Here is a 27,483-nt window from a genome sequence, read left to right as displayed (position 1 = left end):
CTCCAGTTTCTCCTCATCCTGAACAACACTTGTTATTATATGTCCTTTTGATTATAGCCATCCTAGCAGATATGAAGTTGTTCTCATTGTGGTTTTGGTTTGCATTTCCCTGATGGCTAGTGATGTTTAGCATCTTTCCATGTGTTTTTTGGCCATTTGTATATCTTCTTTGAGAAGTGTCTGTTCATTCCTTTGCCCATTTTAAAATTGTATTTTTAAAAATTTTGGAGTTGTAAGAGTTCTCTATGTATTCTAGGTACAAGTCCCTTATCAGATATATGGTTGGCAAATATTTTCCCTCATTCTGTGAGTTCTCTTTCACTTTTTTGATAGTGCCCTATGAAGCACAAAAGTTTTACATTTTGATGTAGGGATGATGTTTTCTTTTGTTGCTGTATCCAAGAACCATTGCTCTTCCCAATGTCAATAAGATTTACACCTTTGTTTTCATCTAAGAATGTATGGTTTTAGCTCTTATATTTAAGTTTCAGATCCATTTTGACTTAATTTTTCTGTGTAATGTGAAGTAGAGAAAAATACAGGTGATTTTTTTTGCGGTACGCGGGCCTCTCACTGCTGTGGCCTCTCCCGTTGTGGAGCACAGGCTCCGGACGCGGCCATGGCTTACAGGCCCAGCTGCTCCGTGGCATGTGGGATCTTCCCGGACCGGGGCACGAGCCCGTGTCCCCTGCATCGGCAGGCGGACTCTCAACCACTGCGCCCAGGGAAGCCCCAGGTGATTTTCTTTTTTTTAATACTAACATGTATCTTGTGATCTTGCTAAACTTGTTAGATCTGGTAATTTGGGTGATTTTTTTTTTTTTTTTAACATAGACAATCATGTTATCTTCAGATAACGACAGTTTGGGTTTTTCACTGATAATCTGGTGTCTTTTATTTCTTTTCCTTTGTGCTATTGTGTTGACTAGGACCTCTACTACAGTGAATAGAAGTGGAGGGAGGATACTTTTGTCTTATTCCTGAGCCTAGGAGGAAAGCATTCATTCAATTCTGATGTTAGGTATAGGGGGGTTTTTTGTTTTGTTTTTTGGGTTTGTTTTTTTTTTTTGAGAAAAAATATATTCTCCCCCCCCACACCATTTCTGTCTTTTTGGCATTTCTGGAGTTTTCATTTCTTAGTGTAGATCTGTGTTTCAGTCTGGCGTCATATTCCTTTTGCTGAAGAATTTCCTTTAAGTCCTTGAGGCACGTATCTGCTATTGGTTGATCCTTTCAGCTTTTATTTGGCTGAGAAACTATTTCACCAGTTTTTTTTTTTCTTTTTCTTTTTTTTCTTTTAGTGCTTTAGAGATATCACTCCACTATCTCCCAGCTTGGGTAATTTTTAATGAGAAATTTTTGTCTTTGTTTCCCTGTATGCGTTGTATCTTTTCTCATCTCATCTCCTTATCTTGATTTTCAGCAGTTTGATTATGCTGTGTTTAGGTGATTTTTTTTAACATTTTTATTGGAGTATAATTGCTTTACAATGGTGTGTTAGTTTCTGCTTTATAACGAAGTGAATCAGTTATACATATACATATATCCCTAAATCTCCTCCCTCTTGTGGCTCCCTCCCACCCTCCCTATCCCACCCCTCTAGGTGGTCACAAAGCACCGAGCTGATCCTCCTGTGCTATGTGGCTGCTTCCCACTAGCTATCTATTTTACATTATATATGGACATATATACACTACCAGTCTCTCACTTTGTCCCAGCTTACCCTTCTCCCTCCCCGTGTCCTCAAATCCATTCTCTAGTAGGTCTGATTTTTTTTTTTAAATATGTACACTGCTTGACATTTACAAAAATGGAATTCAAGTACTACACACTCACACACAGACACACACAACAATAATTCTTATCCGTGGTAGTTTTATTCTGTAAAATTGTTGCAAACACTGAGTTAACATATACTGAAACATTGATGGCTCCTCAGGGAAATACACGGTGTGGTTCCGAGTGAGCCTTTAGTCACAATATTTTCATCAACTGATTGATACATAACCTTGTTTTTTATGTGTTTCTGTTAAAAGACATTATATATTGTTGATTTATTATCATTGAGCTCATGACCGATAGCACTATAATTCATGCCTGGACAAAGGTTATTTCACGTGTCTTTTTTCTGTAAGGCACGTCACACTTCTTGTGGTTAGGAGCACTAGAGAGCACTTCACTGCTGCGCTTGAGGACCATTTTAAACAGTGAAATCGTCAACATAGTAGCACAAAAATGCAAAAAACGTGGTACTTAATAGACCTCAGAAAAGACATTTGTTTACATTATGAGAACTGGAACAAGAGTGCCTCATTCAACCACAGCTGGGATGCGGTTGCATGTTGAGTGACTCAGATTTTTCACTACCCTGCACATGTCCATGAATGACTGCAAAAGCACTGCGAATACTGATTTCGCAAATAAAATCACAAATACATTTTAGCGAGTAAGCAAATTCACAAATACAGAATCTGCAAATAATGAGGAGGGAGAGTATACATACATTCATACATGTGAATATACGTATATACACATTCAAACATATATGCATATATATATGGCTACACACACATTTTATTAAAAAAATTCTTGCCTGAGGAAAAGATGTGTTGGAGTAGAAACCTAAGGCTTATTTAACACTGGAGTTCAGAAAACTTTTTGTTTCCATCTTTTTCATGAAGGCTGTTGGAATTGGTTAGCATGCTTCCCTAACCTAGCATTTTCTATGAGTGCTTACTTACAAATACACACATCTGTGTGTCTGTGTACACGTGTCTACATAGGTATATATTTGAAGAGTCTGTGGTGTTAAGTTAGTTTACTGAACACATACTCGAACGTCAGCTGCAGGCACTGTGTTAAGGCTGGGGGATAGAAATGTGAGCGAGCCCTTGGTGATCCTGCCCTATGGAATGAGATTGGTGATAGGGTTGGTGATAGGTCAAAAGAAAGTAAACAGAATAATTAAAAAGTGTTGTGTGGGAAATGTTCTGAAGTAAGCAAGTAGGATGCTGAGCTAGAGGGGAGGGGAGGTTGTGTCCAGGGAAGGCCTTGGCTCAGGGTAAGGACTCTGTGTTTTATTCCTTACTCTGCCAGTATTCGATGCTCAGTTAATCTCTTGATTTTGTGCTGGGATTCTTGTGTTTATTTTTTAAAAAAACTATTCTTAATGATATTACTAAAACTGTGATGCACAAATTTGTTTTTTAGGGAAAAAACTGTTAACGTTATTTTCCAATTTTATGAGAGGGATAGCCAGAGTTTTTGTTTGCTTTTGTTTTTTCCTTTGCAAGGTTTTTGTAGCTGTAAGTTGTCTCCTTTTAATTAGGAGAATAGAATGCAGGAAAAGATTCTGCTTAGCAATTTAGGATTTTACATGTTATGTCAGAATTAGGTTTTATGGTTATTACTGTGATCAAATGATATACCAATGATCATACCATTTTAAGATATGGTATTCTGGAGTTTTTTACCTGAATTCCCCATATTACTAAGGTTGTGCATCATTTTTCATATTTTAAAGGCAGGAACATTGTGATATTTTCAAAAATATTTTAATTGCAACTTTTAAAAAATATAAATAATAAAAATTTCTGACTTTCAAGATGGAAGCTAGTTTCCTTTTTTAAAAATTTTTATTGGAGTATAGTTGATTTACAATGTTGTGTTAGTTTCTGCTGTACAGCAAAATGAATCAGTTATACATACACACATATCCACTTTTTTTTTTTTAGATTCTTTTCCCATATAGCCCATTACAGAGTATTAAGTAGAGTTCCCTGTGCTGTACAGCAGGTTCTTATTAGGTATCTATTTTATATATAGTAGTGTGTAAATGTCAATCCCAATCTCCCAATTTATCCCTCCCCCTGCCCTTATCCCTTGGTAATCATAAATTTGTTTACTATATTCGCGACTCTACTTCTGTTCTATAAATAAGTTCATTTGTACCCTTTTTTAAAGATTCTGCATATAAGCAATATCATATGATATTTGTCTTTCTGTACCTGACTTACTTTACTCAGTATGATAATGTCTGGGTCCATTCATGTTGCTATAAATGGCATTATTTTGTTCTTTTTTATGGATGAGTAATATTCCATTGTAGGTATGTACCACATTTTTATCCATTCCTCCATTGAGGGACATTTAGTTTGCTTTCATGTCCTGCCTATTGTAAATAGTGCTTCAATGAACATTGGGGTGCATGTATCTTTTTGAATTATGGTTTTCTCCGGGTATGTGCCCAGGAGTGGGATTGCTGGGTCATATGGTAGTTCTATTTTTAGTTTTTTAAGAAACCTCCATACTGTTCTCCATAGTGGCTGTACCAATTTATATTCCCACCAATAGTGTAGGAGGGTTCCCTAGTTTCCTATTTTTATAATATAAGCGTAGAATGGAGTTTGGGTTCCAGTTGGCGTTTTATGAAAATTGTGTATAGTTTCATCCAGTGCAAGTATTTACTTGATTTGATTTCTTCTTGATACTAGGTTAAATGGGCCAGGGAAAATTATCACCATAACATTGGCTCGCCATATTCCTTGCGCTTAGCTTCTGCTGATGTCAATGGAAAGATCATCGTTTGGGATGTAGCAGCAGGAGTAGCTCAGTGTGAGATCCAAGAGCATGCCAAGCCTATTCAGGGTGAGGAAAGTCTGTACTCTACCAAGCGTCTGTATTAATACACTTACTCTTAGAGTGGTTGGTTTTTCCCTTTCGTTTAATTTCATCACTTCTCAGTTAACTCTTGATTGTGTTTAGCCTGTTCTGCTGATCCGAATCTAGCTTTCTTTTCCTTATCAGTACGCTTCTGGGCTTATTTCCTCAAAGCTCAGTTGATTTGTGCTTTGGTAAAATGCATTAATTTCAGTCTTGCCCTCAGTTGAGCATGATGAGAAAAATTAAGCTGCTGTAAACAGTCTTGTAAATGTAAGCTAGAATATAAGTAAGCTGGCCCGAACCGCTCTTTTGAATTAGCCCTCAGTGCTTACTTTCTCTTAATAGAGATACAGTTTTTTCCTCATTTTCATATAGATCATTTGTTTGCTTGCTTATGTTACTGACCTATAATCAATACAGTATTCCTGGGCTCTTCAGGCTTTGACTGAGTGGCTCTCTTGACTGAGTGAATCTTTTAAATGACTATTTAAAAAATACTTATCAAGTACTTACTGTACTATTGAACTAGATCCTTATCCTCTTTATTGTTATGGAAAAACATGAAATTCTGTAAAGTCCCATTAAGTAATTCCACAAAAACATTAGGAGAGTCTGACATTGATCATGGCTAGGACAGTCTTTGACATAAAGTTTTAAATAATGAATAGTGTAAATTGCTTTGTATTTTCTTTGAAGTAATATTTCAGATTACTTGGAAATTTTGACCTCTAGATTCTAATGTCCAGACAGCTCATTTTTATATAAAATTAGCTTTTCCTATCAATCCTGACACATATATGCAACATTGAAGGGGGGTAGTTAAGATTTTAAGGACTATGTAAACACACACACACATACACACACACACAACTAGATATCATGGACACATTAGACAAGTAATTTGAAGTGGGTGATTTCTGAATTTTGCCTTTATTTTTCTGGTCTTTACAGATGTTCAGTGGTTATGGAATCAAGATGCTTCCCGAGATTTATTGCTTGCTATCCATCCGCCAAATTATATTGTGCTCTGGAATGCAGATACTGGCACCAAACTCTGGAAGAAGAGCTATGCAGATAACATTCTTTCTTTTTCTTTTGATCCTTTTGATCCCTCACATTTAACTTGTGAGTACTAGTTTCTTGTGGAAAATGAGTTGAGGTGTTTGTAACATATATGGTTAATGCTACACACACACACACACCCCCTTCATACACCTATAATGTTAAAATGAGAAACACATCTAGTTCATATATTTTCAGCTCTTATTAAAGATACTATGATGGTTAGAAATTTAAATCAGCAAGCCAGACCTTCACTGTGTGGAATTCGTGAACAAAATTAGATTAGTCAGAGAAAGAGAGTAGCTGTGTTACTCTAATTCAGACTTAATTAAATTTTTTTCTAGGAACATCGAAAGAACCTGAGTCAAGGGTTTCATTTAGTCTGTGGCCAAATTCATTTCTTCCTTTTTAAAAAACTGTTTTAATTCATGCCGTGTATTTTGAGTGCCATAAACAGACGCATGTCAGGAAAAGACCAAGCCCAAGGGATTTTTTTCTCGTGGAGGCAGTTTTTCCCAATGTGCTTTTGATATTTTACTGAGCTACTGATCTAAAAATCAGATTCTAGACAGATTTTTTTTGTGACTAAATTATGTAGAAAATATTTTTTATTCAGTTATCCAACAGATATTTCTTGAGCTATTATTATACGCCAGGAGGTAAAGGGAGTGGGGGAATGGGAGTGGGCAAGTTGTTGTATTAGATAAAGTGGTCAAAGTAGGTTTTATTTTGATATTTGATCAACGACTTGAGAGAGGTAAGGGGATTAACTATGGTAAAGAATGTTTTCCCTGGATTTGAATGACTCAAAATTCTAACATGTATCCACCAACATTTATTGAGGGGTGTGTGTATGTGTGAGTTGATGGAGGGAGAGTAGGTGTATGTGTGAGTTGATGGAGGGAGAGTAGGTGTATGTGTGAGTTGATGGAGGGAGAGTAGGACAGACAAGTAGAAATTAAAATGGGAAACACAGCTGTATAAATAATTGCAATACAACGTGTTTAGCCTTCGTATATATAAATGTGTGTATATGAACGTATGTGTACACTCACTCACTCATTCACTCACTAGTTTGCTGTGAAATGCAGTGCTGTGGGAGCACAGAGGAGGGCTGGCCTAGCTGGCAGCGCCAGGGAGTGAGGGCATCACAAAAGAAGGGGAATGACTGGGACCTTGAAGGGTGACTTCTGTAATCTGAAAGGAGACAAGGCTTCCGGCTAATATACTGCATCTCTGTAATTTGGTTGATGAAAGTACTATATATTTCAAAGCATCAGTTGACCTAACATCTTTAATTTGCTCATTGAATGTGCTGGGGTTGTCATGATTCTTGAATGCTGCTTTGTTCCCTGTGTTTAAAGCAGCCTTGCTGATTGCCAGGATAGATAAGACTTTTATAATCAGATATGTATTAGTATTAGCCCGTTTTGAGGGGGATTATTTTTTCATTCATAAAAAGGCCTAATTTATATTGTTAAATGTGGTGCTGCCTCCTTGAATATTTCCATTTTCTGTACACTTAGTAAACTGCTGTTGGCACTTTAATTTTACTCTAGATGTAAAGAGAAAAAGAACACTCTTTACACATCCCGAGGTTCAATTTGATACGCAAGAAGAAAAAGGAAAATATATTTAGACTGAGTAGCTCATGATAATGATGAAAAATTAGTATCATCAAGTCAAATATTTGAACTTACCAAGTGTGGTATGCAGAGCCTCTTACATATGGGATTTTTTATTTCTTCTGTGAATTTTATATTCTGAAAGTCTTTGGATTTTGAAGTTATGGGATATAATGAGGAAAGGTTTTTAATGAAAGTCCATACACTGAATATATTTGGAAGAACAAACATTTGTTCTTTCTGCCAGTAACCTTCTGGTATCTTTTTAATTAAAACATTAATTTGGAATGCTGAGCTTGGAGGCCTCTGATGAATTGTAATGGACCACCAGTTTCACTTTAATTTGGAGAACATTCCCGTTATGTTATGACTGCATAACACTGCCAGTTCTATATTATTAAAATTATCATTACCTTGCTCTCAAAATTGTATTGGAATAAAACTCTATGCTATACTTGATTAAACTTTAATTAGAGTTTTGTTTCTCTCAATACAGTACTCACCAGTGAGGGCATTGTATTCATCTCAGACTTCTCTCCATCCAAGCCACCCTCAGGCCCTGGGAAAAAAGTGTACATATCCAGCCCACACTCCAGCCCAGCTCACAACAAGCTGGCTGCAGCCACAGGGGCCAAGAAGGCTCTTAATAAAGTGAAAATCTTAATCACGCAAGAGAAACCTAGGTAAGTTACAAGTGTAAAACTAACAGCAACATTCATTTATTTATTCAACATTTATCTAGTTATAATCTATTCATGAAAACCTCATTTTTGGAGATGTACTAAGATTAATTTTCTTCTTCATGTTACCCTTTCTTGTTTGTAGTTTTGAATTTATAAGAGGAAAAATGTTTTTGGTTTCTTCCCCGAAGAGATTGAGCATTAACGTGGCTCCTTTGTTTCCAGTAATGTGGTAAACGTCCCCCATTGATTTTGACACATGAAAAGTTTTGACTTCTGAAAATAAGAGATAAAGATTCTAAAATTATGGCCATTGAACACATTAAAAATTGGGGGACAAAAGCTGGATTTTCATTTTAAATACATTTTCCTGACTTAAATGCTGTGTAATCTCATTAGCCAATAAAATACAGGTGTTTTTCTCATGCATGTAAAGATGTTTCCCGTACTGGTTAAGGGCCAAGATTCTAAGGGAAGCTGTAGCTCTGTGACTCAAAGTATAATTTAATCGTGCTCAAATTTCACTCTCCCAATCTCTAAGATAGTGTTTGAAAGGATTTCTTAGGGTTGTAAGGATTAATAGGTGCAATAGCTTAAGTACTGAACATAGTGTCTGATACTCAATAAGCATCTTTTGGTAGAGGCTAGCTATTATTATTTATTTCAGAAATTTCAACTGAGTACAATTTTATTTTAAAGAACTAATTTTATGCATTAAAAATAGATTTCTGTCATTTTCCTAGTGATATGGTAGTTCTTATATTTTTATTGCTTTGGTAGTTTTTTTGGCATTCTTTTTTTTTTTTTTCCTCGTGGTACACGGGCCTCTCACTGTTGTCGCCTCTCCCGCTGCGGAGCACAGGCTCCGGACGCACAGGCTCAGCAGCCATGGCTCACGGGCCCAGCTGCTGCGCGGCATGTGGGATCTTCCCGGACCAGGGCACGAACCTCTGTACCCTGCATCGGCAGGCGGACTCTCAACCACTGCGCCACCAGGGAAGCCCTGGCATTCATTTTTTAAAAGCTTTTATTTTTAATATGCTAAGATTATTCTATCTAGTCTTTGTGGGTAATTACCTAAAGAATGTAAAATACAAATTGCTCTACAAATACATTCTGAATTTATATGTAAATATAATTTTTATATAGTAAACCATAGGCTGATTAAATTCACTAATTTATCCCTCACCCTGTGCTGAAATAATTTAAGATTACTCCTTAAATATCTTGAGAACTTTTTATTTACTTTGCATTGATTCTGTATCATAATTATTTTTTGCCTGCATAGTTTTATAAGTTATGATTTATATACATTATATTTTCTGTCATGTGAATCATATGTTCATCTTGAGTACTGGGGAAATGCATTATTTATCCCTTCAAATAGAACTACTCTGGGAACTTTCACATACATTATTACATATAATCTTGCTACAATCCTGGGCAGTAGTACTGTGCCCACATTATAAATGAGGAAGCTGAGTTTCACATTGTTTTAAATATGCTACTTAAGCTCACCCAGCTAGGAAGTGCAGAGCCAGGATTTTAATGCAGTCCACATCCCTGTCTCTAGTCCTCTAATCTATTTTAAGTTTCAAAACCTTTTAATAAAATTGTTGTGTAAGAAAAAAGGTACATAATTGTATGCCCATTCCTACTGAAATATATTAAATATAAATTTATTATAAAATAAAGTTGTGATTAAATATATACCACAATCACAACTTACTAAAATGAGTTTTGAGTCTAACAGTCTTTATAATCCTCATATCATTTCATCTCTTTTATTTACACAGAAGAAAATGCTGTGGTAAGTGAATAAAGTACAAAGCTTTGTTTCAAGAAAGCTTTAAGACAGCTGAAAAGTGAATGAAGGCGGAGTAGAGGAAGTGCCTTCCTTGCCCAAGCCATGCAGAGAGTGCAGTGACTCCTGATCCAGTTGCCTAGCCCTAACTGCCCTACGTGCTTTATGTTTTAGTCCTGAGGCTTCATTTCAGCAGTCTATCTAGTACTTCTAATTACAAAATAACAATAAAACTACTGTCTTAAGAATGCCGTATAGTATTGTCACTGACCATCTCATACCACAGACTTACTACTTTACTTTACATTTTCACATATTCAGAAACATGTTTCTATCCGACCTATACAGTATCATTGTCGTAATTTGGATTTTGGCACAAAGAAGAGATCTAATTTTTAGATGCTAGCCTGTGTTGGTCATTTCAGGAAACAGTTGTACATTCTCATTGACAGTTATTATATGGAAAGTACAAAATTCAATTCTTTTTTAGCTTTTTCTGGTATGAATAAAGTCTGACTCATTTTTTTAAATTGAATTATGGTTAATTTACAATGCTGTGTTAGTTTCTGGTGTACAGCAAAGTGATTCAGTTATACGTATTATATTACATGTTCTTTTTCAGATTCTTTTCCATTATAGTTTATTACAGGATATTGAATCTAGTTCCCTGTGCTACACAGTAGGACCTTGTTGTTTATCTGTTTTATATATAGTAGTTTGTGTCTGCTAATCCCAAACACTTAATTTACCCCTCCCCTACCTCCTTCCCCCTTTGGTAACCATAATTTTGTTTTCTGCTTCTCTCAGTCTGTTTCTGTTTCATGAATAAATTCATTTGCGAGTCTGACTCATTTCTTGGTGCCTGAAGTAAATGTTTACTTTTTTCAGTGCTGAATTCATGACTCTCAATGATTGCCTTCAGTTGGCATACCTGCCTTCCAAAAGGAATCACATGTTGCTGCTCTATCCTCGAGAGATTTTAATCCTTGACCTTGAGGTGAATCAGACAGTGGGTGTGATTGCAATAGAACGAACAGGAGTTCCATTTCTGCAGGTATCTACAACTTATAAATTATATTACCACAAGTTGATTATGAATTATATAGAGAAAAACCATAATTTTGCAAAAGTCCTTAGTCTCACTTTCTCTTTTTCTATTTATTTAAAGATTAACAATGTTATTTTATATTCCTTATTTTTCTGCACTTTAGATTGGTTTGATTTAACCCTAGAAATTCTTCTGACTGATCTGAAGATATGTACTGAACTATTTAAGTTACATGGATAAAGACAGATTGTTTTAGGATTATTGATGGATATTTTAAATGTTCATTTAGTTTTAAAACTAGGGGATTATATGTGTATTTTTGTGTTTGGGGGTTTTTTCCGCCCATATTCTCTAAATATGAGTTTATGAATCTCACCGTATATACTTTTAAAATCTATTGTTTTTAAAAACAAATACATCATCTATTTGAAGGTAATACCCTGCTTTCAGCGTGATGGTTTATTTTGCCTACATGAAAATGGTTGTATAACCTTACGTGTTCGAAGATCTTACAATAGTATTTTCACCACTTCAAATGAAGAACCAGGTGAGTTTATATCTCACAATAATGTTAATTATATTTTTCTTCAGAATGATTTTATAAAGCTTCATGTGGCAAATACTTACCAAAGCATGGAGTTAATAATAATCCTTGCCTTAAGAAAGTAGAATATGGTTATAACATGAGGCATAAAAAAACCCAGGCCCAAGATAATCTCTGAGTATTATAACAGTGCACCTCTTGTATGCTGCAAAGATAGTAATATTTTGTAATCCCTTCTTGATTATATCCATGAGCTAAGTGGATGTTATCTTTTGTGATTATTTCTTTAGCACAAGTCCAACCTTGTATATACCTTTATTATTACACCCCTTTGACTTCTCTGCTTTAGGATTTCCATGGTAAAGTAACAGGTTAATAAGTCTCCAGGGCATTCAGTTGTCAGTTTCAATCTTATCCTGGAGAACAAAACTAATGTTTTTATGGAATGATGTACTATGTAAAGGTGAAAGTGACTTTCACATCTTTTATAAAGTATAATTATTTTCAGGCTTATTGTAGACCACAGTAAATTATGTTGGGCTACAAGTGCACTGTTAATTATTTAATCATATATTACTGTTGATCCTTTTTCAAAGAATTTCCTTTATTTTAAAAATATTAAATAGACTATTTTGATGATAATTGTTATTTTGGAAATTAAACTTGGTATAGACGGTCATTAAGTAAATTTTCTTTATATCCTGAAGAAATTAGTAATTGTAAACAGGGAAGCCATTTTTGACAAACTTTGCATTAGTGAAGGGATGATATTCTTTTTGGTTGAGGTATTATTTAAATTAAAACAAGTAGCAGTGACATTGATACGTTTGCTCTCTAATATTTAAAAGAAAACTATACTCTGTTAAGATCCAGATCCTGTCCAGGAGCTTACCTATGATTTACGAAGCCAGTGTGATGCAATCAGGGTGACAAAAACTGTCCGTCCCTTCAGTATGGTGTGTTGTCCTGTCAATGAGAATGCAGCTGCCCTCATAGTGAGTGATGGCAGGGTTATGATATGGGAACTGAAGTCTGCTGTTTGTAATCGAAATTCACGGAACAGGTAAATGAACCAATAGGATCTCTTTTTTGTTTTGCTTTGTTTCCCCCTTTCTTTAGATTACCAGAATCATATAAAAATAGCAGGACCTTTTTTCTGAAAAAAATATTTTTAAATCGATAATTAAGACTTTAGATTATTAGGAGATTATGTAAACCTGCTAGAGATATTTCACCTATGGGTTAGATTAATGAATACTGTAAAAATTGATAGAATACTATGATCTAAAATTAGTATTTTGAGTTACTAACATGTGATGCAGGTTTTAAATATGTAAGAACCAGGTTTTAAATATGTTTTAAATATGTAAGAACCATCTAATTATTATGTCTTTGCAGTAGTTCTGGCGTGTCACCTTTATATTCACCCGTGTCTTTCTGTGGAATTCCTGTAGGAGTGCTACAGAATAAACTCCCAGACCTCTCCTTAGATAACATGATTGGTAAACTGCTTTTTTTTTCTCTCACTTTTATGTTAGGTATACTTTTTGAAGGGCAAAATTAATAGTCAGTGGTTGCAGTTATTGTAAAGTCAAAGTTAATACTTCAGAAAACTAAAATGTAGACTTATTCTTTCCTAAATAAATCAGAGGGGTATAAAATACTTAAGCATAAGAGTACCTGAAGTAGTATAGACTATTATTGTAGTGCTGGAATTAGAAAATGTTCATTCGTGAGGGACTCTGATCTAAAGGAAAGAGATGGCATGAGGCATCTGGATGCTGCATATATAGCCCTTGCTGGGCAATACCATACCTCCTCCTCCATGCTCGCTGCTCCCTCAGCTCAGAATTGAACACACTCTTCCTCCCTCTCCCTTTCTGCTACTTATTCAAAATTCAGCTCAGGTGTTGCTTTCTTTAACCTCCCAAGCCTGATTAATGTGGTCCCTAATAGTCATCAGCTGATTGTAGTTGTGATTTGACTTGTCTTTTTCCCTACAGTAAATTATAAGCTTCACAAGGGTGGGACAGTGCTTGATTCAGCTTTGCATCCCCAGCGCTCAGCCCAGGGCCTTGCGCATTCTAGATGTGTGATAAGTATTTATTGAAGGAATAAAGTAACTGAGCAGTATTAGAAAAAATCGTCTTAACTTTTTGACTTGCATTTTCTTATTTTCACGTTGGGAATTCTTACTTCAACAAATATTTATTTGCAGATAATATATTGCTTCAAAGTTAATTATTATAGGACCACTGTATATTCAAGGAAGAATGAGGATTGGTGGTTTCAAATATATACAACTAGAAATTGTAAATATGCCAAGCAGTACCGACGTCTAATTCTTTTAAAATTGTGGCTAGTGGTTTATAAAGGATTTTCTTTATCACTATTTGTTCTCCCACAGTGTAATTGAAAATGGATATTATTTACTAGGTTCTTTTGTTTAAATGCTGTAAAGATCCATGATATACTAGAAAGAGCATTAACTTATTAATCTTCTTAATCAGAGGTGACATTTATTGAGTGCTTAATACTATGTTAAATACTGTGCCAAATTCTCTTTAAGTATTAGCTCAACAACCCTGCAAAGTAGGTACTATTATTATTATTACTTCCATTTTATGTATGTGGGAACTGAGACCCAGGGGGATTAAAAAACTTGCCCCGGACTACACAGCCGATAAGTGGAAGTGTGAACCTAGTCATCCCAGTCTGGAGTCTGCTCCCTGGCCATGGCGTCTAGTCCCGGCTGCTTCACCGTAATCTAAGCAAGACCTCTCCAGACCCTGGTATTCTCACAATTCCTGCCAGCCGTGGAATCCTTGTGCTCAGGGACACTAACTTTTATACTTAAAATTCTTTTCACCTTCTAGACATAAATCCATAGGAGGAAGTTTAGACACATAATTGTTTTGCAAAATTTATTTTATTAGTTACACAATTTTCCAAGTTAATTGACCTTGTCTGCACTTAATATAAAATATTAAAGTGAAAAGAATTATAAACACACATGCACAGAACTAATCAGTAATACAAAGCCTGTAGGAGTTTGTAATTTTATGCTGTTTAGGTATCTAAGTGATATAACTTACATTTTTTAGGAGACAAAATGATACAGATTGTATAGCAGTTCTTGACAGTGTTGTTGATTTAAAAGTATTAAATAAATCTTTGTTACTTGAAAACATTTTAATTAAAACTTTTAATTAAACTTTTAATTTGAAATTCACTATGTACTTAGTGGTAATTGAAAGCAATTCAGTTAAATACAGAGGCCTGATTTATATTCATTGGGTAAAGGCTGCTGCTTAGTAAGGCCTAATCTGCCCTACTTTGTGAATCATCTGCCCTACTTTGTGAATCACCTCACATGGAAGATGCTTGAAGAGAAATATGGCAGTTTCCTGAAGTGAACTCCAAGCTGCAAGGGTTGGTAAACATGGTACCTACCTGTAGAACTTGCCATTCCTTTAGACCCCATCTTTGTTACTAAGATTGATACCAGTTGTATGGCTTATCCTAAGGGATCATTTATTTGGATTCAACTGATGGCCTTTTTTTCTGTATATCTTACCGATTTTACAATAACATCATTACTAAAACAACTTTACAGCTTTAAAAGGTTTAGTTAGAATCCCGTCACCCACTTCTAGTAATTATTTCATTCTTCCCTTTCTCTGTGTGTGTGTGTGTGTGTGTGTGTGTGTGTACATATATATATACTCACACATATTCCTGATATGTACTTTTGACAACTTTATCCCAGTATTCAGTAGTGCTTTAAAGGAAGAAAATTTTTATACCGTTATTAGTGAATGGTTTTGATTTTGTTGCACACTTTGTATTCACATTTTGTGAATGGTTTTTATTTGAATCATATTTTTAGTTTGAAATTTGATACCTAAGTACGAATGCTGTATCTAAAAATAATGCCATTTAAGACAACTATCACTAGTGACGGTTTATATATTAGTAATTATAAGTATGTATTTAAATTTTATTTTACTTATTTGTATAAAAATATGTAATTATAAAGCTTAAATGTTGTAATTACATTGACACATTAAGATTTCTTATTTGAAATCTAAATGAGTTCTTTGAACCTGCTATTTGTGATTACCAATTTTATGTGCACTTTAAAGAGCATCAGATTGAAAAGTAACCCTTTAGAAAGGCAGTAAGACAGGAATGCTCTGTAATATCTCATGCTACAGAAACTGTTCTCTAACCCTAGTCCTCTTGATTTGCCTTGGGTGCCCTAATACCAGGAACTTTGGCTAAAATGGTGTTTCTTAGAAGACACAGGTCCCTGAATTCTGGATAGCAATACTCTGGAGTAACCTATCCTTTGAGATATTAGATGATGCAGTTTAAGTCCCATAGCCAAGTAAGACTCGGTGTATAGCTACAGGCACTAGAGTGCTACATTACACCTTCTAGACCTGAAGAGTATACTTCCACTGTAAAGTTCCTTTAGATTTTTAAGAACAGCGTATGTTACAGTTAACATATTTGTATTTTTTATTACAAATCAGGGCAAAGTGCAATTGCTGGGGAAGAACATCCCAAAGGCTCCATGCTGCAGGAAGTGCAACTCAAATTCCTGCTAACAGGTCTGCTTTCAGGACTGCCCTCACCACAGTTTGCTATCCGTATGTGCCCACCATTGACCACAAAAAATATCAAGATGTATCAGCCATTGCTTGCTGTTGGTGAGTATTGGACCTGTTCTTTTTCTAATTCTTAATGTCTATTTTACATTTTAAAGATATTTAAGTTTCCTGGTTACTAGAAAATCCTTTATTCTCCTTTAAAATGCTTTAAGAGGAGGAAGAGGCTAAATGAAATTGTATAAATACTCATCTTGAAATACTTTTTTTTCTGTTCTATTAATCTTTTTTAATCATAATGATAACTCATTCACCTGACACCAGATGACAGAGACCCTGACACCATGAGTACATCTCTAAAATGTCAGGAGGAAAGTCCCTGTGTAATGCTGAAACCAGACTCCTTGTCTTTTCTTGGACCATCTCAAGCTCTTCCTGTGCATGTCATTTTGTTATTAGTTTTTGTTAACTAATAATATAGTCACACTTAATAGTTTAATAATAAGTTTCTTCATGTGCTAAGAATTGTATGTTAAACCTGGTTTTATTGTGTTTAACGTGGCTATTGTCTTTATAAACTAAAGATTTGCCTTTTGGGTTGAAATTGCATATTTTTATGTTGTAGATAAAAAAAATTGGTCTGGGTTTCAACTTGCTGTCACAGTAATTTCATGGTAATGGGATTAACCTGATTTCTTTTACAGAGAGGACCAAATTTCTATTTGCTACTAAATACATAAGGTTAAAATTCATTTCTCTAAAATTTTGAACAATAATATATTTGTTTGAAATTGTCAACATTTTTCTTAAGATGCTATTGGTTTGACTTCTGGCTTTTTCCCAGAAGGTCTATAAACATGTGATTTGCGATTCTTTTTTTTCCTAAAATGAAAACCCGACCTTATGGCCAGTGTGTCTCAACTTAATGGCTGATTTGTGAGCCCTCATGGCTCATTTGAGTATTACTGTTTGGCACTACTCTTATTTTCCCATTTTTTCCATTATTATCTTTTGAAAGTGATTTGAATTTTAAGGTTCAGTGGTCTGCGTTTACAGGTGTCCAGATTTATATAAATGCAGATAGATGTTTAATTTTTATTTTAGAAACTATTGATATTAAAATTCTCATTGAGGTTTCAATTGGGATTGGTCAGTGTACATAGTATGTACATCTCTGTACAAGGTCAGTATACCTTCTCTTTCAATTTAGGAATTTATTAATTTCTTGGAGAAAATTACTTCTTGGGATAGCTAGATAACAAGAGCTGAGTCAGGCTCTGAGATTTCCATTGTAGAATAAGCTGTATTGTGCTGGTATATAGTGAATAGCAAGTCATTTATTGAATTTAGTATAATAACAAAGTAAAAGCAAAAAATATAAGTGCCTAAAGTCTTGCAGAGTCATTAGAAAAGAGAAGCAGAGTTCAACCAGAATTACTTCTTCTTGGGCCCCTTAAGTATTAAATCATAGTTTCAACATCATCAAAATGTGCAGAATGTAGAAATCATATGATTATTATGAACATCTGATAATTGAAAAGTTTTAGTAATTCTTTAGATATTTTCTCAGTACTAGAAGATACTGTAGAATAGGTGATAAAAGTAAGTAAGTGTAATACTGTATTTCTCTAGAATAGTTTTGCAAGAAATTTCTGAAGCTTTAATTCAGCAAGTTAACTAAAATTGGAAATTGCCTAGCATTTTTACATTTATTGTTATTATATTATTATTATTTCTACAGTCTATTACTTTGTATGAATCCATTAATTCTTTTAAGTCATGTGCAGTGAGAAAGTGATTGTGCAGTCACTTACATTGTTCACTTTTCTTGCTTGACTTATAAAAACATGTTAAGGGCTGAAAACGTTACTTTCTCAAGAAAGTGTTACTTTCTCAAGTGGCCATGTCCCTTCTAATTAAAATTTAGACATATTACCTGAGACCACGAAAAGCTTTAGGCATAATAATAGCTACAAATCATAATTACAGTGATAACAGAAATAGTAATAATCATGTACTTACTTTGTGCAGAGTGTTGTACTAAGTGTTTTACGTATGTTTCTCATTTAATCTCCAACAAATAGATTTTCCATTATTCCCATGTTAAAGGGATACTAACACAAATTTAGTGTGGGCAAGTAATTTGCAAAAGTATAGGGCAGAGCCAGGGCTTAAACTCAGGCTTCTTTAACGGTAAAATCCACAGTGAACCACTGTACTTCGCTTTACTTTATGATGTATTTAATGTTAAAGACAGAACAAAACCAAAATCTTTGTAAAGAAAACTAGAGAAATCTGGTTAATGAGTTCTGCTAAGTTGCCTTTTTGAGGATCAGTTATAATAAACATTCAAAAAGCTTAAGAAGGTGCATCTTCAGATTTTGTGTGTATTGAATTAGGTTGTGAAGTCTTTGAAAATCTGTCCCTGGATTTAGGTAAGATTACAGAGCACATGAGATTAAGCCCTTTTTTTTTTTTGCGGTACGCGGGCCTCTCACTGTTCTGGCCTCTCCCGTTGCAGAGCACAGGCTCCAGACGCGCAGGCTCAGCGGCCATGGCTCACGGGCCCAGCCGCTCCGCGGCATCTTCCCGGACCGGGGCACAAACCCGTGTCCCCTGCATCGGCAGGTGGACTCTCAACCACTGCACCACCAGGGAAGCCCTAAGCCCATTTTTGATGAGAGGGAAGACAGAGAAGTTTACTCTTTCTTCACACCTAGCTTGGGTTCCTTTTATAAAATATAGATGTTGTAAAATAATTGAAATCTTGAGAAAAGACTTTTGTTAGATTTGGAACTTCCACTAGATTAATTCTCCTCTACTATGTCATTTTAATAGGTACAAGTAATGGTTCTGTCCTGGTGTACCATCTCACCAGTGGGCTGCTGCACAAGGAGTTAAGCATCCACTCGTGTGAAGTCAAGTGAGTCTGTCATTGGGATATTGAAATTATAAACATATGTAATACCAGAAAAAAGTTCTTGTGGACTTTTCTACACTGAATACTCTGCAGTGGTGATTATTTGACTGAAAACTTTGAGTAATGCATATTCATGTCCAACTAATGGCTATGTTCATTAAGGATGAGTACTAATTGTTTACTTTGTAGAGAACATTATGCAGTGGAGAATTTTTTTCTCACTTTATTTCTGCATCTTATTTATTTCTCCTAAGGCCAAGGCTATTTTCTCACTGGATATCACTCTGTTCCCTTGTTCCGGTTTATATAGTTTGTTTTCCTTTTCTGTAAAGATCCCTCAGTAGGACTGCTTGTGAAAATTTTGAATAAGGTCATTTAAATTGTTAATTAATCTCATTTATTCTTTCATTTTGAGATGTGATCTGTTTTATGAGTTCTCTGTATGCAGAGGTATCTGAGGGAAGGCTAACAGAACAGAAGGATGACTCTTGCTTTCTGTTTTAAAGTACATACATGCCACTCCAATAAAAATTTTTTTAAAATAAATAAAAATAAAGTACATACATACCTGCTCCATAGCATTATCTTGCTGATCACATGACTATATTCCTTTCTTTGCCCTGGCAATAATGGATTGTAAAGTTACACATATATAATATAAATTTATTAATCTTCAAGTAGTTTTTGATGATGTTGGAACAGATGTATCCGAAAGGCCATTTCTCACTTCTGTACATTATATTATAGTTATAGTTCTCATGTGTACGTTAAAATTCTTAGTGAACCCTTAGTGTGCACATTATTCGGAATAAATGCGTTTTCTAAATGGGGAAGGGTCAACCCTTGAAGTATCACAACTTCTGATTGTGATGGAAGTTTCTGAAGAGTTTATGTTGCCTTATTCTTTCAAGTGCATGATTTTTTGGTACAGCCTGAGTGACTGTTTATCACCACCTTATGCTGTGCCCCTACAGTATCTCCCTAAATACATCTACATGGAGGATTAATGTCTTCAAAAGTGTTAGGCTTTTGGGGTGCAGAGACACAGGTAACTGCTTGGATCCTTCCAGGCTGTTGTTCATCTTTTCTCTCTCCTTCCAGTAGTCCCTGCTGCCACTGATACCTTCTCTCTTCCTTTCTTTCCTGTCTGCGTTGCTTCTCTTGACGTTTCCTTTCACCCCTGGCTTTTGTTTGCAGTGTTCCCTTTTATGGCAAACACCAATCAATCAAAACTCACCATTTAATCAGTATTTGTTCTAAGGATTATGTTAAGTGTTAATACTTTTCAGGCATTGTTTCCTTGAATCCTCACTACAACTCTATGCAGTAGGCACTATTATTATTCCCAATTTACAGAAGAAGAACTGAGTATTGTGGAGTCATGAAAAGGTACATGGAATTCAATCCAGGCGTTTCACGCTTCAGAACTGAGCTCTTAGGATACATGTGCTAAATCTCCAGCTAAAAAATTCACATAGATCAGTTGGGAACATTTTGGCAATAAGATAAAAATGTTGACTAAGCCGGGATTAATGCCAGGAATTTGGTACATGCTTCTGGAAAGTCAAGCACATTGTCATTTTTTTCGGAACACTGAAATCTTATTTATTTATTTGTTTGTTTATTTATTTATATTGAGGTATAGTTGAGATATAACATATTAGTTTCAGATGTACAGTGTAATAATTCAATACTTGTGTATATTGTGAAATGATCACCACAGTATGTAATCTTTAATAAAGACAAGATAGCTAGTTAATCAGTGAGCTATTTGCTGTAAGTAAGATTGTTATCCTGGATTGTTCAGGTCATAGATGTCACTAAATACATGACTTACACGTGTTATGATAATATTTGTTATTGACACCAAAATTATTTATAACGTGTTACTTGGGGTACCGAATAGCTCTAAGGGGTATGCTACTCAGTCAGGCTAGTGTTGTGAACAATCACGCAAGTATGCTCCATTTTTTTTAAATATAAATTTTCCCTCTTAATTGCCATTTTGAAGATAATTCACATTTTACATCCAGAGATGGTGCCCAAGAGGATGCTAAAATACTGCTGTCTTTGTGTTTCAATTAATGCAATTATAGTATTACAATTAAAAGCCATTATGAGAATTTCACAGATGTGCTATAAAAATTGCTGAACTTATTAGCAGTAAACCCAATATGTTCTAGATACTCATATGCAAATTAAAGGCCAACTTTAGAAAGTTGTTTTTCTACTTAGTACTAAAAGTGTTTTTAAAAACCACTTCATCTTAAGTACTTCAGTCTTTAGCATACATATGGCCTGGTACTGCCTAACTACAGATAGTTGCATCTATGCGTTTTTTGAAAGCTATGATGTTTTAACCAGTTATGCTTTACAAATATGAAATATATATTGAGCCTCTTCTGTATGCCTGTAAACAGACAAAACCTGGGAAGCTTATAATCCAGTGGAAGATACCTAGAACTAAATAATGTAGAGTGGTACATATAGGTTTTCTTAGATTATTAGAGTTCTTATATTATTAGTTGGTGTCTTTGTCCAGTAGGCTAAAATTACAATAATATAGCCCAATACTATTCAGTGTCAAAAATTGTTAAAACAGTAGTTTATATGGGTATCAAAACACTGATTGACTCAGTATTGCTTTGAGCACATTGAGTGATTTGTGGAAAGTAAAATGATCTCTATTTTGTCTGTCTGTACATTTGCCGAAGTTAGTTTCATATAACGGTAGGATTTCAAGACCTTTCAGAAAGTGTTTGCTCCCCCCAGCCACCCAGTGTTGAGAAGTAGCTAAGGTAGCATCCCCAATGCAGGTGAACAGGCCCAACTTGGGAATCCATAGGAGTCAGAACACTGAATCCCTATTGGTAGATTCTAAGGTTACAATTGTTCAGTAGCAAGGAATGCTACAAAACAAACTTAGACTGAGTCAGAAAATGAGCTGCTGTTCTTAAGAGTTTTTATAGAGCTCAGTGTGTGGTTAAACCTAGACAATGGTTTTCTAATCCTGGGAGCAGTGTTGTGCTCAGCTGTGTTTGACAAGAGTTTTCATTCTTTTCTTTTGAGAAATAATCCCCTCCTTATCTAATACACTTTGAAGTCCAACTCGATTTTTATTTTCTTTAGTTGATCAGTAGGAGTCAGATGTACAGGCTGCTGCTGGAATCTGCTCAAAGGCAGCACACTTGTGGTGCTCGATTATAAATAAGCGACCACCCATGTTCTGCTATATCCTGAACACTGGGACATCCTGTAAACTGGGGGGAAAGCACTTCTCTGAATATGTACGTCACTTAGAAACATAAGGAGGCACGGTAGGCTTTTTTTGGACATCATTCTTTTAATCTAACGGAATTTGCTGAGTGCCTGTCACGTGCTTAGAGAGACAGGGCATGGTACCTCCCTTCTAAGAGACTACAGTCTACTGCAGTGCTTCTCCATCAGTCGCACTGTCGTTTCCACTGAAAGCTGTTGAGGCTTTCAGGCAAAACCCTATTTGCCCTTTGAGTCTCAGCTTTAACGTTTCCCCAGGAAGCCCAGCCTGGCCCCTGAGACCAGATTCCATGTGACTCTTACAAGGTCCTGTTGAACTCAGCACTGTTCTCTTTTGAGATAGATAATACCAGATGCACTTGTATAATGTCTCTTTTCTGCTAGATTGTAGGCTCCTGAAGGACAACAGTTACCTCCATCTCATTCACAGCTGTATTCCCTAGCCTAGCAAACTCGCTAGCATGTACTGGGTACTTAATAGCACAGGCACCGGCATATATGGGGTACCTAACAGATGTATTTTTAAAAATAATAAATGAAAAGTGGGAGGACTGAAATTTTTACTGTCCAGAGGTAGTGGCATTACTATACTGGAGTATAAGTAGTTCAGATTGCCAGCAGCAAGACTTGGAAAGTATATCTTAAGGTTTCTGTGGGTAAACGGATCTGATTGAAGCTACCAGACTTATTTAGAGAACAGAAGTTCAAAATGATTCTTGTCTCCTTTTGTTCACTCTCAGTAGAAAAATTAATGAGTACTATGTGTTAGGGAAAAGAAAGAGAAACAAGACAAATTGACTTTTCCAGTGAATAATTAACCAACTTATATTGTAGTCTCTATAGGTGCAGTTTGAGTATAGTAAATGAGGAGGCCTAGTGAAGAAAATAGGGCTTGAGTTAGATCTTGAAGTAAGAGTAATTATTGATGGTGATTATGAATACATACAGTGCTTACTCTGTGCCATGCCTTCTCTATGCACTCAGTGTTATTACTCCTGCACAGCAGATGAGGAAACTGAGAGGTAGAGGAGCACAGAGCTAGTAAGTGCTGGAGCTGGGACTTGATACTAGATAGTATTTGAACAGGGAAGGAGAGGGGTCGTTCCAGTCATGGAAGTTCTCAAGAGTTCTCCGTTTTTAGCAGCCTAATCTGAGTGTTTCAACACAACTTTACATTTGAAGAGTTATAAATTGATAACTACAGTAATTCCCTGCTGTTGCAAATATTATTTTCAGTTCTCTTGGGATTATCTTTGCTCCTCTGAGAAAAGACAAGTAGGTGGGTACACAGGGGTCAGTGAGGAAAAGCTACTCTAGTTAAAATAGCAAGGTTTTTAACATCTGAACCTTTTTAACACAAGGTTCAGATGATTGAGAGGTAAGTTTCATGCCGAATGGCTTTGGAAGTCACACAGAAGAGTTTGGATTTGATGCAGGAGCCATTGTATTGATACCTTTTCTTGCGCAGGTGAGAGACATGTTCAGAGCAGTATTAATGCTAAATCTAGCAAGAGCATTCAAATTGGAGTAGAAGTGGAAAAACTAGATCAGAGGTCAGCAAACATTTTCTGTAAAGGACAGATGGCAAATATTTTAAGCTTTGTAGGCCATAAAATTTCTGTCACAATTACTCAGCCCTGCCATTGTATCGTGAAAGCAGCCATAGACATTATGTCATTGTTAAAAATGGTTGTCCTGTAAATGCTGATGAGCAATTGCATATAGAACAGAGGTTTAGACTTGCCTCCCAGTCAGCTCCATTACCTTGTAAGCAATGCAGGGTAATAGTAGTGTTTCTCACTTCTTTTTGTGACTCTGATGAATTCGCTTGTCCTGGGTCCCCCCCATTTTCCATTGATGGTGAAGCCAGTTACGTTAGTGGGAAAAAAACATGGACTCACCTACTATCAGTCCCAAATAAAGGGGACTCCCAGGACATTAGGTTGATAGGTTACTTACTTGTCTGATTTTTCTTTTATGCTTTTCTCTAATTGACATACTGTTTGGAACGTTCATCCACTTCCAAATCTAATAGCTCAGGTTGTATTGTTTGCTTCAGGAATTTCTGCTTCCTAACCAACTAAGAATTTTGATAAAATTTGATAAAGTTCCTACGTGTGCTCAACTTTAAGCAGTCTGCTCAGAATATTTCTGTACCACTTGTTTTTAACCAGTGGAATTCTTGGCAAATACTGTGATGTGACTCCTTTGCCAGATTCTAATAGCCATTTTAGTGCTATGAATTCTGATAACCTGCCTTCTTATTGGATCTGGAGATAAAGTTTTATTAGAAATAATTTTATATATGTTGGAAATGTATGATAATATAGCCTCAAATAAATGTCATATTAATATAATTCCTTAATTATCTTGTATAATAAAATTTAGGTCATAGAAAAAACTTATTTTTCAAATAAATTTTTCAGACAAAAAAAGAATATTAGATTAATCTTTGTTTAATTTCTCATTATAGGGGTATTGAATGGACGAGTTTAACTGGTTTTCTTTCTTTTTCTACCTCAACACCAAACAACATGGGATTAGTGAGGAATGAACTTCAGCTGGTTGATCTTCCAACAGGTTTGTGTATTTAGACTATTAAGATATTTAAAATGGTACCATCATATTGATCAAAGATGTTGCTATTTATAAAACATGTTCCAAAGTACTTTCTTTCACCTTGGAATTTTTTCTCATTTATATATTCATTTTTATATATTCTATGTTTATATATTCATTTTTTGGTTGTTCTATAATAATTGCCTTAGAAAAGACTCATCATTGTATGCAAATTATGTTAACACAAGTGCATGGTAAATGGAGTACCATTAGCCTGAATGGACAGATTCATAAATATGGTATCAGTTGTACTTTCAAGTACATTGTTGTAGATAACCAGGAGTACAGTTTTAAAATCAATCTTTGTAGTTACATTTTATTAGATTCTCTTTTAAAAATTTTGGCCTTTGTGTGAAACCCTTAAAAATCTTATAAATAAGGATTCTTTTTAAATGCTTAAATTTAAAACTTTTGATAATCTCTGGCTGGCTAAATAGGAAAACTTAATTTCGGAGTTTAAAGACTTTACAATAGGAAATATTCCAGTAAAGTAACCTGTTCACAATTGTTAAAAACCTATAGCCCAGTGAGTTTCAAAATACGAACTTGAAAATAGAGTAAGGTGATGGTTTTATATTATTTTATATATAGCACATGGAATGATTTCAAATAGTTTTTTTTTTTTTTTTTTTACAAAATTGTGGGGAGTTTTTTTTTAAATGGCTTATCAATATGAATATATGTAGATAGTTTTAACCAATAAGTTACCTGTGTGTATAATAAATCATATATATGGTTGCTTCCTTATATTCTCAATATATATTTCTAATTTATAGTTGTTCTTACTTATCAGAGTATGTTACTAAACCTCAAAGAATTAGCCCCACTTTAGTCCAGTGTTGCTCTAGTCTAATTGGAAATGACCTGCCTGGTGACCCCTATCCCTACATTCCTGAGCTGCCAATAAACTGGCACTGGTCACTGTAGGTACATGGTAGCCCAGGGATGAAATGCTGTTCTGTAGTATCATTCACTAAAAAAATGCCTGTTCAGTTTTTTCCAATCAGCTCAGGTCTAGGACTGTTAGATAACTTAAAATCTCTCTTTCACAGATTTATTTTTGAGGAACAAATTTCTAAGTAATAGTTACTGACTTTTTAGGTGGGACATTTAAATTCATAGATTATAGACTTTTACAGCCTTGTCTTCTAAGGAGGGCAGCCGACTAGCAGAGCCAGGAAAGGATGTAGGGTGTTTGGTGAATAATAATAGTGAGCTTCTGTTTGATGGCATTGAAGAGCAGGGAGGCATATAGGCATCCACTTGTCTTTGAATTGAGTATGTTCTCTCTTTTGTTTAATGTAATAGAAATCTAGGAAAAGATATTAAAATATATTTGTTCAGGGACTTCCCTGGTGGCACAGTGGTTAAGAATCCACCTACTAATGCAGGGGAAACGGGTTCGATCCCTGGGCCGGGAAGATCTCACATGCCGTGGAGCAACTAAGCCCTTGAGCTACAACTACTGAGCCTGCGCGCCACAACTACTGAGACCACGTGCCGCACCTACTGAAGCCTGCACGCTCTAGGGCCTGTGTGCCACAACTACTGAGCCCGTGCGCCTAGAGCCCATGCTCTGCAACAAGAGAAGCCACCACAATGAGAGCCCAGACACCACAATGAAGAGCAGCACCCGCTCGTCACAACTAGAGAAAGCCCATGCACAGCAACAAAGACCCAATGCAGCCAAAAAATATGTATATTTGTTCAAACATAAAGTAGAACTTGCATTTTTTAAGTTATAGAAAACCATTTAGTTTCTTTGGCTATTAACTAATTCTTAATATTCCCCAGTTTCAGTTTATAGAGACCTTTTGATAGGAACATGTCAAAATATTGTAGTTGAGTATTTTGCACATGGGACAAGAAATCTTAAATACCTGTTCAAAGAGTGTTTTCTCCACTAATTAGTATTTGTAAACATGAAAATATTTATATTACCTTGAATGTACCAGTAGTTTTTACAGTAAGCAGTTGCTTTACCATAGATGCATTAAAACTTTAGAAATTGGTATTTCTAAATTTCTAAGATTAAATTATTTGAAAGAAACCACAGAAGGACTTCAAGAAATTCTATAAAAAAAGAAAATATCTTTTTATAAAGTAGATATTTGAATGTAAGTAATATACTGTTGGTCTTTAACTTGTAATAGTTTTGAATACTTGAGAATACTTTTGAATTTAGATTATTAGAAACAGCTTAGAAGCAAATGGAAGAGGGAACAGGAATAGAGGGTAGCACTGATCAAATTACATTGGTACAGCTTTTAGTTTCTTACATGTTTTATGTGCTTTTTTACCTTTTAATATTTGCAATTAAAGGTAGGAGCATTGCTTTTCGTGGTGAACGAGGTAATGATGAATCGCCCATCGAAATGATTAAAGTATCTCATTTGAAGTAAGTGTCATCCTAAAAAAAAATTCTCTGGTCTTCTCACAAGGTAATCTCAAGGATTTTTTTATCTTTAAGAAAGTGAGAGTATGCATGCATACATATAGAATTTCTTAGTGATAGCAAACTGTGATGTGCAGCCATATCAAAGAAAATATTTTAATCGCAAAATTAAGTTGCTATTGCTTTTAATTCTCCACTTCTAAAAAGACAAGGTAATTTATCTGAACCTTAACAT

General features: G+C 35.3%; 1 protein-coding gene across 3 annotated transcripts in view; it reads left to right on the top strand.

Annotated features, from left to right (window-relative positions):
* Positions 1-27,483, top strand: part of WDR11 (WD repeat domain 11) — a 56,060-nt gene that overhangs the window by 4,721 nt on the left and 23,856 nt on the right. For 2 of the 3 annotated variants that reach the window (XR_013824169.1, XM_079899228.1), the window contains exons 3-13: positions 4,494-4,647; positions 5,614-5,787; positions 7,846-8,032; positions 10,722-10,887; positions 11,314-11,428; positions 12,293-12,488; positions 12,824-12,927; positions 15,964-16,140; positions 18,877-18,961; positions 24,708-24,814; positions 27,176-27,251. Coding sequence is in view for 2 of the 3 variants with exons in the window: in XM_079899228.1 (XP_079755354.1) it covers positions 4,494-4,647; positions 5,614-5,787; positions 7,846-8,032; positions 10,722-10,887; positions 11,314-11,428; positions 12,293-12,488; positions 12,824-12,927; positions 15,964-16,140; positions 18,877-18,961; positions 24,708-24,814; positions 27,176-27,251 (1,541 nt within the window). In the remaining variant the exon portion in view is untranslated. The remainder of the gene's footprint in view (positions 1-4,493; positions 4,648-5,613; positions 5,788-7,845; positions 8,033-10,721; positions 10,888-11,313; positions 11,429-12,292; positions 12,489-12,823; positions 12,928-15,963; positions 16,141-18,876; positions 18,962-24,707; positions 24,815-27,175; positions 27,252-27,483) is intronic. The other variant, XM_079899229.1, reaches the window with a different exon arrangement.

This window comes from Stenella coeruleoalba, assembly GCF_951394435.1.
Source record: "Stenella coeruleoalba genome assembly, chromosome: 16".
NCBI lineage: Eukaryota > Metazoa > Chordata > Mammalia > Artiodactyla > Delphinidae > Stenella > Stenella coeruleoalba.
This window is presented reverse-complemented; position numbering and strand designations above follow the sequence as displayed.